At 34.3% G+C, this 17,832-nt stretch overlaps 9 protein-coding genes and 4 non-coding genes across 13 annotated transcripts; 11 read left to right on the forward strand and 2 right to left on the reverse strand. All coding sequences in view use genetic code 11, as the record gives it.

The window, feature by feature from the left end:
• Positions 1 to 30: 30 nt before the first annotated feature.
• CrjaCt014 lies at positions 31 to 103 on the forward strand. Its single transcript has one exon. It is a non-coding gene; the product is annotated as a tRNA-Glu (tRNA).
• Positions 104 to 165: 62 nt separating this feature from the next.
• CrjaCt015 lies at positions 166 to 249 on the forward strand. Its single transcript has one exon. It is a non-coding gene; the product is annotated as a tRNA-Tyr (tRNA).
• A 213-nt stretch (positions 250 to 462) lies between these two features.
• CrjaCt016 lies at positions 463 to 536 on the forward strand. The gene has a single exon. It is a non-coding gene; the product is annotated as a tRNA-Asp (tRNA).
• A 1,392-nt stretch (positions 537 to 1,928) lies between these two features.
• Positions 1,929 to 2,039, forward strand: psbM (photosystem II protein M). The gene has a single exon. It carries the CDS (start codon positions 1,929 to 1,931, stop codon positions 2,037 to 2,039), a length of 111 nt encoding a protein of 36 aa, YP_001806684.1.
• Positions 2,040 to 2,774: 735 nt separating this feature from the next.
• petN (cytochrome b6/f complex subunit VIII) lies at positions 2,775 to 2,864 on the reverse strand. Its single transcript has one exon. It carries the CDS (start codon positions 2,862 to 2,864, stop codon positions 2,775 to 2,777), a length of 90 nt encoding a protein of 29 aa, YP_001806685.1.
• Positions 2,865 to 3,175: 311 nt separating this feature from the next.
• CrjaCt017 lies at positions 3,176 to 3,246 on the reverse strand. Its single transcript has one exon. It is a non-coding gene; the product is annotated as a tRNA-Cys (tRNA).
• A 527-nt stretch (positions 3,247 to 3,773) lies between these two features.
• rpoB (RNA polymerase beta subunit) lies at positions 3,774 to 7,025 on the forward strand. Its single transcript has one exon. It carries the CDS (start codon positions 3,774 to 3,776, stop codon positions 7,023 to 7,025), a length of 3,252 nt encoding a protein of 1,083 aa, YP_001806686.1.
• A 26-nt stretch (positions 7,026 to 7,051) lies between these two features.
• On the forward strand, positions 7,052 to 9,858 carry rpoC1 (RNA polymerase beta). The gene is made up of 2 exons: positions 7,052 to 7,493; positions 8,204 to 9,858. Exons 1-2 carry the CDS (start codon positions 7,052 to 7,054, stop codon positions 9,856 to 9,858), a joined length of 2,097 nt encoding a protein of 698 aa, YP_001806687.1.
• Positions 9,859 to 9,974: 116 nt separating this feature from the next.
• rpoC2 (RNA polymerase beta' subunit) lies at positions 9,975 to 13,613 on the forward strand. Its single transcript has one exon. It carries the CDS (start codon positions 9,975 to 9,977, stop codon positions 13,611 to 13,613), a length of 3,639 nt encoding a protein of 1,212 aa, YP_001806688.1.
• Positions 13,614 to 13,740: 127 nt separating this feature from the next.
• On the forward strand, positions 13,741 to 14,448 carry rps2 (ribosomal protein S2). The gene has a single exon. The coding sequence runs from the start codon at positions 13,741 to 13,743 to the stop codon at positions 14,446 to 14,448; it is 708 nt and encodes a 235-aa protein (YP_001806689.1).
• A 234-nt stretch (positions 14,449 to 14,682) lies between these two features.
• atpI (ATP synthase CF0 A subunit) lies at positions 14,683 to 15,429 on the forward strand. Its single transcript has one exon. It carries the CDS (start codon positions 14,683 to 14,685, stop codon positions 15,427 to 15,429), a length of 747 nt encoding a protein of 248 aa, YP_001806690.1.
• Positions 15,430 to 16,006: 577 nt separating this feature from the next.
• Positions 16,007 to 16,252, forward strand: atpH (ATP synthase CF0 C subunit). The gene has a single exon. The coding sequence runs from the start codon at positions 16,007 to 16,009 to the stop codon at positions 16,250 to 16,252; it is 246 nt and encodes an 81-aa protein (YP_001806691.1).
• Positions 16,253 to 16,571: 319 nt separating this feature from the next.
• atpF (ATP synthase CF0 subunit I) lies at positions 16,572 to 17,815 on the forward strand. The gene is made up of 2 exons: positions 16,572 to 16,707; positions 17,406 to 17,815. Exons 1-2 carry the CDS (start codon positions 16,572 to 16,574, stop codon positions 17,813 to 17,815), a joined length of 546 nt encoding a protein of 181 aa, YP_001806692.1.
• Positions 17,816 to 17,832: the final 17 nt, after the last annotated feature.

Consider the following 17,832-nt stretch of genomic DNA (forward strand, 5'->3'; position numbering starts at 1 on the left):
TAGGGATTTGAATATTATGACAATAAGTAGGCCCCTATCGTCTAGTGGCCCAGGACATCTCTCTTTCAAGGAGGCAACGGGGATTCGATTTCCCCTAGGGGTACTAGGCTAGGAAAGTAATTATAATACCTAATTAGGTATTATAATTACTTCCCATTTTTTCCTGGGTCGATGCCCGAGTGGCTAATGGGGACGGACTGTAAATTCGTTGGCAATATGCCTACGCTGGTTCAAATCCAGCTCGGCCCAATACCAAGTTGATCAATAGATTGAGATTGATACCAATCTATTGATATTGGTAAAAAAGGTAATTGGTTTTTGAATCCCGTATACTCGATATAGAAAGAATCGGAACGAACAGATACTTTCGGAATATTTGAAATAGAAAAGTTTTACAACCTGTTTTATCGACCTGGCACAGTTGAATTACTATGACTAATTAGTAAATAAACTGTACCTAGTGGGATTGTAGTTCAATTGGTTAGAGTACCGCCCTGTCAAGACGGAAGTTGCGGGTTCGAGCCCCGTCAGTCCCGATTCAATAAATTGAACAATTGTTTGAGCGATCCCTGCCCCAAACAAGAGCAAAAAAGGAAAAGAGAGTAGACTAGAATAGATTTGATTATTTCTTTTTTTTCACATTTTGAATGTGGATTATACCACCGATCTATCAGCATAGATCTGCAATCCTCTTTTATCCATACTGCGCTATAGCTCTATGCTCTGCGGTCATCTCTCATATTTTTGTTTGCTCGGAAATAAATAAAATATTTCAAATTTGCTAGTTCCCCGTTTTTCAGAAACGAAAAGAACGTTTTTTCATTTTTTTAAATAAATAAAAAAGATTCCTAATTAATTATCCTTAAAATAAGAATTCAATTCTATTTCTTTTACTATTCAAAGAATTCTGCTCATTCCAGGGTCATGGTCTTATCTTAGGATAAGATAATTTTGGGCAAAAAGAAAAAAGAAATAATTACCCTTTTCAGGGTTTCAATCGACTTAGATTGATTGAACTTATCAATATATTAGAAAAAAAGGTTGTCCTTTTTTCTAATATATTGATAATTTTGAAAATGAAAATGAAATACCTTTAGCGAGCCAAAGTTTTTTTTTTACAAAATTTGAATGGATATTATAATAGAGGATGGCTGCTAATTAAAAAGGAAGCAACCATATTATGGCCAATTTTTCAAAAACATCTTCAGAACAGAAATTCATTATGTATTTATTGAGTGAATAACTCGGGCGATTCGCATCAACAACATCACTAGGACTTTGTACCCCCTCCCCCTTTTTTTAGCCCCAGTTACCCCCAGTGATTTGTTCTCTAAAATAAGGTAAAAGCTTCGGCACCTTTCTCACCCGAACAAAAGAATTCATTCTTTTTTTTCGTTTTATCTATTATTATATCCCCGTATTGCGAGGGGGATTTTTTCTAATGAAGGTAAGTTTTTAATTATTAGTTAGTCCTATTAAAATAACAAATCAATCAGTATAATCCATCAGAGCAATCTTTATGATACTTTTCTGATCCTCGAATAGGCAAAGGTTGGATCGTTATTAACATCTAAATATTTGATTGAGACAAAGACTTGATTCATTAATCAAATTTAATTTGCATGTCTGATGTTATTTGTTACTAACGATAAAATTGAATTGAGTCAAACCTTGGAACTATACTAATAAGACGGTGGGATCGATCCATTAGGGACCGTATTACTAAATCCGATATGAACAAGAGATAATAGTATGTTATACTAATTAATTGATATTGAAGAATTCATCAAATCCGCTCAATTCCGTTACTCAGATTGATCCTATTGATGGAATTACTCCATGGATTCAATCCATTTTTTTTGACAAAAAAATGAGATACTCTATGAGATCAAATCTCGAGTTATTGTAAAACGAAGGGAAAATCAATCATGGAAGTAAATAATCTCGCATTTATTGCTATTGCATTGTTCATTGGATTTCCTACTGCTTTTCTACTTATCATTTACGTAAAAACGGCGAGTCAAGCTGAAGTACAGTGATTACTGATCATCTAGAATTCATCTAGATCCTCAGTAAAAAAAAAAAGTAATAGGGGTTAAGAATAGATATTTTTTTTTGAGAAGAAGTAGTACAAACGAAAAATTTTCCTTTCCTTTTTCTTTTGTACTACTTCTTCTACACAAATTTTGGATAAGTAGATCTAAATTATCATTTGTTTCATGGGTACTTTTTTATCAATACCTGATAAAAAAAGCGAAACTAATCATTTTTATATATCTCTGGAAAAAGGAACTTTATGTAGATAGAACATAGGTGTTCTTCTGAGTATAACCTACTTGCAAAAGTATTTTTTTTTTCTATTTATCAATTTTTTTTATTATAATACGAATACGGTAGAAAACATTATTTACTAGTAACTAGTACATAGTAAAATACAAAATTGGAAATCGTAAAGGGGAAAAATTGATATGGAAAAGGGGTCTATGTATAATTGGGACAGAGCAGCATAATAATGCTCCATATTCTTTAACATATGCATAGTAAAGAATACTATGCTTAATAATATTAATTCGCTATATATATATATATTGAACTACTTCATATTTGATAAACATGAAGTAGAATTGTATTCATAACATGATCATTCATTTTTATTTTCATCATATCATTGATGATTCAATATCACTAGATAATTAATGATAATACGTAATTATCATTGTAAAATCATTTTTTATTTATTTTGAACAGAATGATTCAAAAGACTATTAATTCTATTAAAGCCCACTTCTACCCCATACTACGAGTGAAAGAGAAAAAGTAAAAACTACCATTAGAGCAGCCCAAGCGATACCGACTATATCCATACGAATCCCTCTCTTTATAAAAAAGAATAATATCATTATTTATTCTTGATATTAATGGAACTAATAAGGATAGTGCAAAGTGGAAATCCTCTACCTTCCTATTCCGAAAGGATGAGTCGATAGTAGAGACTTCTCAAAATTGTTTCTTGGAACTAGTTACTCTCAACTACATATAGGAGCAGACATTAACGATAAAATCGAATTTTATCCGCTCTATTAACAATAGAGCCTGAAGCTACACAAGTTGTCTCCAAAAGACATGGAGCACAAATGGAGACTTTTAGATTCCTTTCACTTTGTTTACGCTACCAAGGCGACACCCAGATTTGAACTGGGGATCGAGGATTTGCAGTCCCCTGCCTTACCACTTGGCTATATCGCCATCCCCAGATCTAGTTTAGATCTCTTGTTTTTCCTAAAGGAAAAGATATTTTCCTTTATCACTCGGATATGTTATGTAGGGTATTTCACTTCACGTATCCTTTTTTATCACTCGGATATGCCGTATAACCAATTTATAGTCCCCAGGTCTAATAGGGGGATTTTTACTTTCCAATAGGAAAAAGAGGTTGGTTTTCATGAAATGGAACCTATAATTTCTAATATAGGTTAGGGGTTTAGAGTTAGTTCCTCCCTTTAGTATAGGATAGGGATTTAGAGTACCCATTAATTATAGTATATTAAATCACATTTGTCAATAACTAGACGATTAACAACTACAGAAAAATCCCCATCATATCTTTATGAAAAGATAATAGAAAAGGACCTCTTCTTTTTCTTCTATTTTTGGGATATAGTGAACAAAATATACATGTCAATTTTTTGTCGAATTTATTCGTATAGATCAATGAGGAATAAATATCGAAATATACAATATACTCTATATATACATAGAATAGGAAACATTCAATGCGATTAGATGAAAATAAAGGAATATTTACAATTCCCGAATTTGGTAAAATACAACTTGAAGGATTTGATCGTTTTATCGAGCAAGGCTTAATAGAAGAACTCAATAAGTTTTCAAAAATTGAAAGCCCAAAAAAAAAAAGAAAATTTCTCCTTTTTGGGAATGAATATAAATTAACAGAACCTTCCATTAAAGAGAGAGATGCTGTATATATGTCTCTTACATATCACTGTCAATTATATGTACCAGCAAGATTGATTAAGAAAACTAAAACTCGTGAAAAGATAAAGAACCGGATGATTTTATATCTGGGAGATATTCCTTTAATGAATTCTAAAGGAACTTTTGTAATAAATGGAAATTACAGAGTCGTGGTCAATCAAATATTAAGAAGTCCCGGTATTTATTACACTTGGGAACGAAAACCGTCGGGAAACATTATCTATATTGGCACAATAATTTCAGATTGGGGAGGAAGATCAAGATTAGAGATCAAGAAAAAAACAAAAAAGATATGGATTCGTGTAAGCAGAAAAAAAAAAATTTCTGTGTTGCTTTTCTTATTGGCTATGGGTCTAAATTCCAAAGATATTTTCAACTATAAGAATATCTTAGCATTTTTCAAGTACTCGGAGGAGTATTATACATATTTCTATTGGTATGGCGGGAAGGAAGAAGCCATCTTGGAACTTTATAAAGAGCTCTACATAAGTGACGAGATAGAAAAAGAAAATTGTGAATTTTCCGATATATATGAAAAAGTAAGAGCATTTTTTCGAATGAAATGTGCATTAGGAAAGAATGGTCGACGAAATCCGAATAAAAAGCTAAGTCTTGATATACCCGAGAATGAAATTTTTTCATTACCGCACGATGTATTGGCTGCTGTGGATTACCTCATCAAAGTGCGATTTGGAACGGGTACACCCGATGATATAGATCACCTACAAAATCGATATATTCGTTCTGTAGCAGATTTATTACAAGAGCAGTTACGATTCGCCCTAATTGATTTCAGAGAAGCAATTGAAAAAACTATATTATCTGCATCAACCAATCCTAAAAAGAGAATAACTAATAAATTGGAAACGTTAATTCCATTAACGGAAACTTTTCAAGATTTTTTTGGTTTACACCCTTTATCACAATTTTTGGATCAAACTAATCCATTGGCAGAAATAGTTCATAGTCGAAAAGTGAGCTCTTTGGGCCCTGGAGGATTGACAAGTCGAACGTCTACTTTTCGTACACGGGATATTCATCCTAGTCATTATGGACGTATTTGTCCGATTACGACATCTGAAGGAATAAATGTTGGGCTTATTGGATCGTTATCTATTTATGCAACGCTTGGTCATTACGGCTCTTTACAAAGTCCATTCTATAGGCTATCTGAGAGATCGAACGAAGAACAAATGGTTTATCTATTACCGGGAGAAGATGAATACTACCGGATAGCTACAGGAAATTCTCTGGCATTAAATCAAGGGGTTCCAGAGGAACAATTTACTCCAGCTCGATTTCAACAAGAATTTTTATTTTTTGCATGGGACCAAATTCATTTCAGAAGTATTTTTCCTTCCCAATATTTTTCCGTTGGAGTTTGCCTTATTCCTTTTATCGAGCATAATGATGCGAATCGTGCTTTAATGGGTTCTAATATGCAGCGTCAAGCAGTTCCACTTGTTCAACCTGAGAAGTGTATTGTCGGAACTGGATTGGAGGGTCAAGCAGCTCTAGATTCAGGAAGTGTAGCTATAGCTAAGCAAGGGGGAAAAATAAAGTATATTGATGGTGAAAATATCACCATAACTTCATCTGTTGCTCGAAACAATATAGAAACAGAATTGATTCTATATCAACGTTCTAATAGCGATACTTGTATGCATCAAAAACCCCGAGTTCGCCAAGGGGAGTATGTAAAGAGGGGACAAATTATAGCAGACAGTGCAGCTACAGCAGGGGGAGAACTTTCTTTGGGAAAAAACATCTTAGTGGCCTATATGCCATGGGAAGGATACAATTTTGAAGATGCAATACTTATTAGTGAACGTCTGGTATATCAAGACATTTTTACTTCTTTCCAGATCGTAAGATACGAAATTGGAGTTTATTTTACGAACCAGGGCCCTGAAGTAATAACTAGAGAAATACCTCATTTAGATGCTTACTTACTTCGTCATCTGGACGAAAACGGCCTTGTAATGATAGGATCTTGGATAGAAACAGGTGATGTATTAGTAGGTAAATTGATACTGGAAGCAGAAGAAGACTCACTATTAAATACTCCAGAAGGAAAATTATTACAAGCTTTATTTGATATTAAGGCACCTACTGGAAAAGAAAATTGTTTTAGAGTCCCTAAAGGTGTAAAAGGTCGAGTTATCGATGTGAGATGCTTTCAGGAGTTCGAGGAAGACGATTATCTCGGCGATATTGTAGAAAAAGTTCATGTATATATTTTACAAAAACGTAAAATACAAGTAGGCGATAAAGTAGCTGGAAGGCATGGTAATAAAGGTATTATTTCAAAAATTTTGCCCAGGCAAGATATGCCTTATTTACAGAATGGAACACCAGTGGACATGGTATTAAATCCATTAGGGGTACCTTCACGAATGAATGTAGGACAGATCTTTGAATGTTTGCTTGGTTTAGCAGGAAAACTAATGAACAAACATTACAGACTAGCACCTTTTGACGAAAGGTACGAGCGAGAAGCTTCTAGAAAACTAGTCTTCTCTGAGCTTTATAAAGCTAGCGAGCAAACAGCTAATCCATGGGTATTTGAACCTGATCATCCTGGAAAACATAGATTAATTGATGGAAGAACAGGAAAGGTATTTGAACAACCTGTTACAATAGGAATAGCTTATATATCGAAATTGTGCCATCAAGTTGATGACAAAATTCATGCACGTTCCAGTGGACCTTATACACTGGTTACACAACAACCTCTCAAAGGAAAATCCCACCGAGGAGGGCAACGAGTAGGAGAAATGGAAGTTTGGGCTTTACAAGGTTTTGGTGTTGCTTATATCTTACACGAGATGCTTACTTTAAAATCTGACCATATGGATACTCGTGAAAAAATATTTGGTGCCATTTTCAACGGAGAACCAATGCCTAAACCTAGCACTCCTACAGAATCTTTCCGATTGCTCAGTAGAGAACTACGATCTTTAGCTCTAGAATTGAATCATACTATTCTATCTGAGATAGACTTTCAGATAGATAAGAAGGAAGTTTGATCAAAATGAATCAAAATTTATTTTTTATGAGTGACCAGGATAAACACGAACAACTTCGAATTGGATTAGTTTCCCCCGAGCAGATTCTCGCTTGGTCTGAAAGAATATTACCTAATGGAGAAAGAGTCGGACAAGTTACTACAGAACGCACTTTAGATTATAGAACTTATGAACCAGTAAGAGATGGATTATTTTGTGAAAGAATATTTGGACCTAAGAAAAGGGGAGTTTGTGCTTGTGTAAAACCTCGAATGATGGAAAATGACAAGGAAAACTACAACTCCAATTTTTGTACTCAATGTGGAGTTGAACTTGCTATTGATCCTCGAATTCGAAGATATCGAATGGGATACATTAAACTGGCATGTCCAGTTGTTCATATTTGGTATTTCAAACGACGCCCCAGTTATATCGCGGATCTATTAGATAAAACTCGTAAAGAATTAGAAGACCCAGTATACTGCGATGTGTGACTTGATCACAAGCTCCGATTATACAGATCCGTAGGAACTGTCATCCTATTCAATCTAATTGGGATGTCCTTAGCTCTGACACGCCCCTCGGGAAGAGTAGTATGAAGCTCAGAATTAAAACCATCTTAAAAAGATGTTGATAAAGAGGAATCAATCTAGGGTTAATATCTTGTATATTATTAAATTGCTAATTGGACTTCGTAAAAATACTTCTTTTATTATAAATAAAAAATGGAATGAAAAAATCTGTTTCATTTTTATTATCCTTTATTTATATCTAGACCAAAAAGAAGATATGGTTATAGGAGTCTATTCATCGCACATATGCTTCAAATAGTATTGTAACCATCGAAGTAAAACAGAAACCTACAGGATCGATTATAACCAGATACAGACAAGTAAATCCCTTATGAATTTCAAATGAATTGAAGGTCTTTCACAAAGAAATGTATCGTTCAAAAGGGAGGAGACTGCTCACTAATTCCATATTTATGTCATAATACGAATCGTAAACCAATAATCGAATTCACTTGGAACTTGAGCAAAGAGTAACTATTTTAGTTTGAATAGAGAGCAAAAAACATTTTTTTGCATAATGATACATAATCACTTTCCATTTCGGTATAGTTACTTGAGCCGGATGAGAGGAAACTTTCATGTCCGATTCTGAGGGGGGGGAACAGATTAGAAAAACCTATCCAAATGTTTGTATTACTAGGCCCACAGCTAAAAAGCCAACTTTATTGCGATTTCAGGGTTTACGTCCATCTAAGTATGAATCCTGGGCAGAAAAGATTGCTTATTATCTCTCTTGGGATTTTGGGCTAGTTCAAGAGCGAGAAATTGCCACTGGAGGAAAAGCTATCAGAGAACAATTAGCTGGTCTAGATCTGCAAATGATTATAGATCGTTCATATATAGAATGGAAGGAAATAGATGAGGTAATATCTATATTATTTTCGGAGCCAGAGAATCTATTTAGTAATAGAAAAATATATGCTCAATTTAAGGAGCAAAAACTTCAAAAACTTCGAAGAAGAAAGGATCTTTTGGTTAGACGGATGAGATTTGCTAAATATTTTCTTCGAACAAATGTAGAACCACAATGGATGGTTCTATGCCTATTACCAGTTCTTCCTCCCGACCTGAGGCCAATGTTTCAATTAAATGAAGGTGGAGTGATTACTTCGGATCTTAATGAACTTTATCAAACGGTTATCCGTCGAAATAATAATGTTTTACAATTCATAGAAACCACTAGTGCATTTCTAATACCGGATTTATTGCCTGACCAAAAGAAATTAGTCCAACAAGCCGTAGATGCACTTCTTGATAACAGTATAGGCACACAACCGGTGAGAGATAGTCACGATAGACCTTATAAATCGTTCTCAGATTTCATCCAAGGTAAAGAAGGAAGATTCCGTGAAAATTTACTTGGAAAACGGGTCGATTATTCAGGTCGTTCTGTTATTGTGGTAGGTCCCCTTCTCTCATTGTATCAATGTGGATTGCCCCGAGAAATCGCAATAGAGCTTTTTCAAGCATTTTTAATTCGTGATCTGGTTGAACGACAGATTGCTCCCAATCTAAGAGCTGCTAAATTTTTAATTCGAGATAGGGGACCTATTATATGGAACGTACTTAAACAGATTATGCAAAAACATCCCATATTGTTAAATCGAGCACCCACCTTACACAGATTAGGAATACAAGCGTTTATACCTGTTTTAATAAACGAACGTGCCATTCGGTTACACCCATTGGTTTGTGCAGGATTTAATGCGGACTTTGACGGAGATCAGATGGCTGTCCACGTACCTTTATCTATGGAAGCTCAAGTAGAAGCTCGTTTACTTATGTTTTCTCATCTCAATCTTATCTCTCCAACCATAGGAGATCCTATTTGTGTACCGACTCAAGATATGCTTCTAGGACTTTATAGATCAACTCTTCAAAAAAACCAGGGTATTTATGAAAATAGGTACCATCCAAATAGCTCAAAAAAGAAGATCGTCTCGCCTTCGTTTTATAGCTATGATGATGCGCTTAAAGCTTATGAACAAAAACAAATTGATTTAGACAGTCCTTTATGGCTCCGATGGGGGAGAGAGATAGATACCTCTATTATTAATTCAGTAAACCGAGAACTTCCTATCGAAGTTCAATATGAATGTTTAGGTACCTTCTACGAAATCTATGATCATTTTCGAATAAGAAAAGGTAGAGTGGGGGAAATACTTAATAAATACATTCGAACAACCGTTGGTCGCATTCGTTTTAATCGAGAAATAGAAGAAGCTATAAAAGGCTTGTGGACTTATGATATCCGACAAGAAATGTTACTATTCAGAATTTAATGTTATTAATCTTACGCTTATCTCATTGATGCAGAGATAAAGATCAAGGGAGCCTCCCAGCTTAAACCCATTGCTTAATTCTGCTCCCCAAAATAAAATGGGGATATCTTATTCTTATGACACAAAATCCCGTCAAATTTGTCCATCCCTTTCCCTTTGAAGTGCCCTTTTTTAATAAAGGGATGGATAAATTTGTTATGAAGCACCTTATTAGAAGATTCGTAAATCAATTTGGAATGACATATACATCACATATATTAGATCAACTGAAGATTTTAGGTTTCCAGCAAGCTACTGACGCAGCTATTTCATTAGGAATTGATGATCTTTTAACAACACCATCTAAAGCATGGCTTATCCAAGATGCGCAGCAACGAGGGTTTGCTTCAGAAAGACATCATGATTATGGGAATGTACATGCAGTAGAAAAATTACGTCAATTGATTGAGGTATGGCATGCTACCAGTGAATATTTGAGACGAGAAATGAATCCGAATTTTAGGATGACTGATCCTCTTAATCCAGTACATATGATGTCCTTTTCAGGAGCTAGAGGAAGTACATCCCAGGTTCACCAATTAGTAGGTATGAGAGGATTAATGTCGGATCCTCGAGGAAAAATTGTTGATCTACCCATTCAAGGGAATTTCCGCGAAGGACTTTCTTTAACGGAATATATTATTTCATGTTACGGTGCTCGTAAAGGAGTTGTGGATACTTCTATACGAACAGCAGATGCTGGATACCTCACACGTAGACTTGTTGAAGTAGTACAACACCTCGTTGTACGTAAAGTAGATTGTGGTACTATCCAAGGTCTTTTTGTAAATCTCATTCAAGATCGAGAAACAATCAAAAATAAATTTGTTCTACAAACACTAATTGGTCGTGTATTAGCAGACGATGTATATATACACGGGAGATGTATTGCCACGCGCAATGAAGATATTGGAATTAAACTTGCCAATCAATTATATTATTTCCAAGTACAACCAATATATATACGAACCCCTTTTACTTGCAAAAGTATATATTGGATTTGTCAATTATGTTATGGTCGGAATACTACTCATAGCAACTTAATCGAATTAGGAGAAGCAGTCGGCATTATTGCAGGCCAATCAATTGGAGAACCGGGAACTCAACTAACACTAAGGACTTTTCATACTGGTGGAGTATTCACGGGTGATATTGCAGAACATGTACGAGCCCCGTTCACCGGAAAAATTGAATTCAATGAAAATTTGGTTTATCCTACCCGTACCCGTCATGGGCATCCTGCTTATATATGTTATAATAGTTTAGACGTGACTATCAATAATCAATATGAAGTACAAAACTTAACGATTCCGCCAGAAAGTTTGCTATTCATTCAGAATAATCAACTCGTCGAATCGGAACAAGTAATTGCCGAGGTTCGTGCTAAAAGATCCCCCTTTAAAGAAAAAGTAAAGAAACATATATATTCTGACTTGACAGGAGAAATGCACCGGAGTATCCCTATGTCTAATTTGATATTAGAGACAACTCATTTATGGGTATTATCGGGAAGTATATATGAATCCGTTGTAGTACCTTTTTCTTCAGATCAAGATCAAGTGGATATTCCAGAACTTCTTCTTGACAAACATAAATCACTTTCAAATTATTCGGTGGATCAAGTGAAACACGAATCAGTTGACTCAAACTGTTTTGAAAAAGGAAAAAAAATCTTGAATTATTTCGAAACTGATCGAACCATACCTAACGAACATAAAGACTCTATCTATTCCGCCATTCTTTTTGAAAATACCCATATGAGTGTAAAAAAGGAAAAAAATAAACTCATCGTACCATTATGGTGTGATAAACAATGGGGAAAGCGAAGAATTCCTTGTCCTGATTTCATTTTTAGAATACCCAGAGGACAAGGTATTTTACTAAATAAAAAGCACATTTTTGCTTTTTTGAATGACCCCCGTTCAAAAATGATAAAATATGGGAATATTCTCGGAGGTTATTCAATTGAAAAAAAAAGGAATTCTCTTGAAAATCAATTAGACGGAGGGCCCAGATTAAAAATAAAAAAGACTTATGCTTCTCTTATTTCAGTAGGAACAAATGAGATCATTATCAATATGATTCAAATTAGCTTGCTGAAATACCCTTTTTTCAATATCGCAAAAAGGGAAAATATAGCGAGTTCTCCATTTTTGTTTCATAACAAATTAGGTCACACTAATTTGAATGATCAAAGTAAATTACTGAGTAAGGGAACTATTCGTTCATTACCTAATGAGAATAAAAAAGATGAATCTTTTACTATTCTTTCTCCTTCTGATTTTTTGCAAATCGTTTTGTTTCATGATTTAAAATGCTTGAATACAGTAAAAAAGTTGGATGCAAATAAAAAAAGAATTGAATTGTCAGGTCTCCTGGGTCATTTACATAGTATTGCTAATCGTTTCCCATACTCTCATTTCATGACTTATAAAAAAGTGTTACTAACTGAACGTTCAATTTCTAACAATGACTCGAATAATTTCCAATTAGCTAAATGCTATTTTATGGACGAAAAGAGGGAAATTTATCAATTTGATTCATGCAGGAATATTATTTTCGATTTCTTCAATTTGAATTTGTACTTTTGCCTATCCAATTTTTTTGAAAAAACATTTTCAGTAGTCAGCCTTGGACAATTTTGTTCCGAAAGTATATGGATATCCGAAGATAAACAACTCCAAGGATCTGGTCAAATTGTAGTTGTTCATGAGGAATCTTTCGTCATTAGATTAGCTAAACCCTATTTGGGTGCTCGAGGAGCAACTCTTAATAGTTATTATGGGAAAATTCTTTCCCAAGGAGATACATTAATAACTATGTTATACGAAAGATTAAAATCCGATGATATAATTCAAGGTCTTCCTAAAGTTGAACAATTGTCAGAAGCCCGCTCAAATACTTCAATATCAAAAAATCGAAAAAAAAGATTTCAAAAATTGAACAGATACCTAGCAATATTTTTTGGAAACTTTTGGGGGTCATTCACCAGTGTTAGAATGACTATGGAGGATAGTCAGAATCAGTTGGTCGATGAAATTCAAAAGGTTTATCGATCCCAGGGGGTACAAATTTCTGATAAACATATAGAAATTATTGTTCGCCAAATTACATCGAAAGTTTTAGTTGTAGATGTCGACAGGTCCGAAAATAAAAATTGGGAAAATGGACTAGGTAGTCTTTTTTTACCCGGAGAACTCGTTGGATTATCACGAGTACAAAGAATGGATCGCGCTCTAGAAAAAAGAATAAACTATCGAACCATTTTATTGGGAATGACAAACGCATCTCTGAATACTCAAAGTTTTCTGTCAGAAGCGAGTTTTCAGGAGACTGCTCAGGTCCTAGCTAAATCTGCTCTTCAAGGTCGCATTGATTGGTTGAAGGGCTTGAAGGAAAATGTTATTCTCGGGGGAATGATACCTGTCGGTACTGGATTCAACCGTTTGGTAAAACGGAGCAAAATGAATTCGAGAACGAGTCAAAAAAGTCTATTTATCAATAAAGTCGAAGATTTTTTTTTTGAGCATCAAGATCAAGCCTTGATTTTATCTCTTAAACAAAAAGAAACTAGTAAAAATAAAAAAGAAACTAGTAAAAATAAAAAAGAAACTAGTAAAAATAAAAAAGAAACTAGTAAAAATAAAAAAGAAACTAGTAAAAATAAAAAAGAAACTAGTAAAAATAAAAAAGAAGCTAGTAAAAATAAAAAATAAAAAAGCAAATTGTTAGATTTCATTTAAAAAATGAAATGAATACTTGTACCAAGTACGCTACGGCAAGCAATCTAACCCATTCCATTGGAATGTAGATATTACACATAGTAAAAAAAGAAAAGCAAAAATGACGAAAAAAAATTGGAACATCAATTTGAAAGAGATGGTAAAAGTAGGAGTTCATTTTGGTCATGAGACCAGAAAATGGAATCCTAAAATGGCACCTTACATTTTTAAAGAACGTAAAGATAATCATATTCTAAATTTAACTTACACCGCTCGTTTTTTATCAGAAGCCTGTGATTTTGTGTTTGATGGAGCAAAAAGAGGAAAACAATTTATGATAGTTGGTACAAAACATCAAACAGCTGATGCTGCTAAATTAGCTGCTTTAGCAGCTCGATGTCATTATGTAAATAAAAAATGGCTCGCGGGTATGTTAACTAATTGGTTTACTACAGAAGCAAGACTTGAAAAATTCAAAAATTTAACGAAAAAAAAAAATACGGGAGGATTCGATGGATTTACGAAAAAAGAAGCAGCAATACTCAAGAGAGAATTGAACAAATTGCAGGAAGATCTAGGGGGTATTAGATACATGACAAAATTGCCCGATATTGTAATAATTCTCGATCAAAAAGGAGAATATACTGCTATTCGGGAATGTAGAACTTTGGGTATTCCAACAATTTGCTTAGTTGATACAGATTGTGACCCAGATCTCGTGGATATCCCAATCCCAGCCAATGATGATGGTAGAGGACCAATCCGCCTGATCCTAAATAAATTAATTTTAGCAATTCGCGCGGGTAGAGAATTGTACTATAAAAAGTGAATTCAAAATAAAAAAAGAGAAGCTATAACTAAGTTGGCTACTATTCCCAAATCTTATAGAATAGATTAAGATAATCTATTTTGATAGAAATAAAGAAATCTTCTTAATCAATCAAATAATCATTCCATTATTTTATTTCGTAGCCTGACTGATGATAGTGTAAATAATTGAGGAATCGGTCATTGAACCAAAATCATTTCTTTTTGAAGTTCATCTTTCTATATAAAGGGTAATATGGATATTTTACAATTTCCTATTAACATGCTGAATTATTTCTACGAGATATCCGGTGTGGAAGTAGGTCAGCATTTTTATTGGCAAATAGGGGGGTTTCAAGTTCATGCACAGGTACTTATAACTTCCTGGATTGTAATTGCTGTCTTATTAGGTTCAGCTACTCTAGCTGTTCGAGACCCACAAATCATTCCGAACGGAGCACAAAATTTTTTGGAATATGTTCTCGAATTTGTTCGGGACTTGGCTAGAACTCAGATTGGCGAAGAAGAATATGGTCCCTGGGTTCCTTTTATAGGGACTATGTTTCTATTTATTTTTGTTTCTAACTGGGCAGGTGCTCTTTTTCCTTGGGGAATTATTAAATTACCTCATGGGGAATTAGCCGCACCTACAAATGATATTAATACCACAGTAGCTCTAGCTTTGCTCACATCAGTAGCTTATTTTTATGCAGGTTTTACAAAGAGGGGTTTAGGCTATTTTGGTAAATATATTCAACCAACCCCAATACTTTTACCAATTAACATATTAGAAGATTTTACAAAACCTCTATCACTTAGTTTTCGACTTTTTGGAAATATATTAGCTGACGAATTAGTAGTTGCCGTTCTTGTTTCCTTAGTACCTATAGTGGTACCTATACCTGTAATGTTCCTAGGATTATTTACAAGTGGTATTCAAGCTCTAATCTTTGCAACTCTAGCCGCAGCTTATATAGGCGAATCCATGGAGGGTCATCATTAATTCAATTAATTGGACTCAGTCTTTTCTAACTTTTCATTTCGATTCTCCCTTGTATAATCATAAATGAAAATACTTCATCTCTAAGATCTTAGTAGAAAAATTAAGGATCGCTAATCCCGTCGATAAAATTCATAGATAGAATAGATCCTATTTGTAGATTCATATCTATATAGTAAAATGAATAGGTTTACTAATGGGAATTAGTTTAGTAAACTGTGTACCCCGGTGTGGAACAATGCATTTTTCGATTTCGAAGGGATACATACATTTTATGTACATAGTTTGTATTATGTTATATAATTATATATATACTAATATATATATATAATTATTTAGAATTAACCATAAAAAATGGGCTATTACGCAGAATATTTCATTTTATAAATGAAAAAAAAATCTGTCTCTATTTCATCTAAAAAAGAATATAATGTCAGGGTAGAGAATTGGTAATATCATAATTTTGAATGCCATTTCGTCGGAGTTTAGTTGTTTCAAAGAAATTGTTCTCTAGTTGAACGTGAACAATCAAATCAATAGATAAAACTATCATATTATCCACACCTAAGAGGAGATTACCATGAATCCTTTGATTTCTGCTGCTTCCGTTATTGCTGCTGGATTATCCGTAGGCCTTGCTTCTATTGGACCTGGCATTGGTCAAGGCACTGCTGCGGGACAAGCTGTTGAAGGTATTGCGAGACAACCAGAGGCGGAGGGTAAAATACGAGGCACCTTACTGCTAAGTTTAGCTTTTATGGAAGCTTTAACTATTTATGGATTAGTTGTAGCTCTGGCACTTTTATTTGCTAATCCATTTGTTTGATCTCGGAGACCAAAATCCGTATTCTTCGGGATTTTAAAGACCCCCTCTATCAATTTTCTTGTTCAGCCAATAGGGGGGGGGCTGATCCAAAATAGTGGACTTATACTTCACTTGTTTCGGTCAGAAAGATTTGCGACACTCGGAGAAGTAGATAGATAGAACAAAGTTTTTTTTTCATAATTGTATCCTTATTTATCGTTATGCGGGACCTGGGACTTACTAAGTACTCGAAATCTGCTTATCCGAAATTCGAATAATAGTAGGATCGAGTCGGAGAAAAAACTTTGTAAAAGTATCCTTATCTATGAGGGGAGAGCGTATGAAAAATGTAACTGATTCTTTCATTTCCCTATCCTCCGCTGAGGGTTTCGGGTTAAATACCAATATTTTAGAAACAAATATAATAAATCTCAGTGTGGTGCTTGGTGTACTGATCTATTTCGGAAAGGGAGTGTGTGCGAGTTGTATATTTGAATAATCCAGCTGGATCCAACCAACTGCACTTTGTAGATAGAAAAGTGCATGATCTCAACGAATTACTTCTAAAAGGGAAAAAAATATGGAAGAACTATAGCATTTCGTAATTGATTGGGAAATTTTATTACCAATCCCAACCAACAAGAGAAAATCTTTAGAATGGTTAAAGCTAAACTGCTTGAAGTCCAAGCACAACTGGGTACTCTTTCCACCGCTGTGCTAATATGAGAAGGGTTCAAAGGCATAGTTGGAGGTTGATCCGATATATAACATTCATATCAATGGAATTATTCAATCTATCTACTGAAAAATAGTCCTAATCTCCCGTCCAATTTTTTGGGTTTAAATGCGGAACCGACGACCTACGCAAAAGCGAATTTATTCAAGAAAAAGTAAATAGGAAATATGAATGAAAAGAAAAAAAGAAGAAAAAGAAAAAAGAAGAAAAAGAAAAAACAACTTTGTTGATAATAAAAAATCCCTTTTGGCAAAAGAGCCCTTCGTAGATTTTGGTCTTTGATAGATTGATTTTATTTTTATACATAATATGAACGAAAAGGGCAGGCTCGGTAAAAAAAAAGCCGAGCGGGAGAGCCGAATGAATCGAAAGGTTCGTGTTCGGTTTGGGAAGAGATTATCCATTCGTTCAACTTATGAATAGATAATCTACTTTCATTAAGTAATCTATTAGATAACCGTAAACAGAAAATATCGAGTACTATTCAGAGTTCTGAAGAACTATGTAAAGGAGCTGCTAATCAACTTGAGCAAGCCCGGGCTCGCTTACGGGAAGTAGAAAGGCGGGTACGCGAAATTCGGGTAAATGGATATTCTCAAATACAACAAGAAAAAAATGATCTTATCAATGTTGCTTCTATTAATTTGAAACAATTAGAAAATTTAAAGAATGAAACCATTCACTTGGAACAAGAAAGAGTAATTGAACTGGTTCAAAAACAAATTTCTTACCAAGCTGTCCAAAGAGCTCTAGGAACTCTGAATAGTCGTTTGAATAGCGAGTTACATTTACGTACGATCGAGCATAATATCGACCTGCTCCTAGCCATGAAAAACATAACTGATTAACAGTATATATAATATAG

The sequence above is a fragment of the chloroplast genome of Cryptomeria japonica (genome assembly GCF_030272615.1).
Source record: "Cryptomeria japonica chloroplast, complete genome".
In the NCBI taxonomy this organism is placed as follows: Eukaryota; Viridiplantae; Streptophyta; class Pinopsida; order Cupressales; family Cupressaceae; genus Cryptomeria; species Cryptomeria japonica.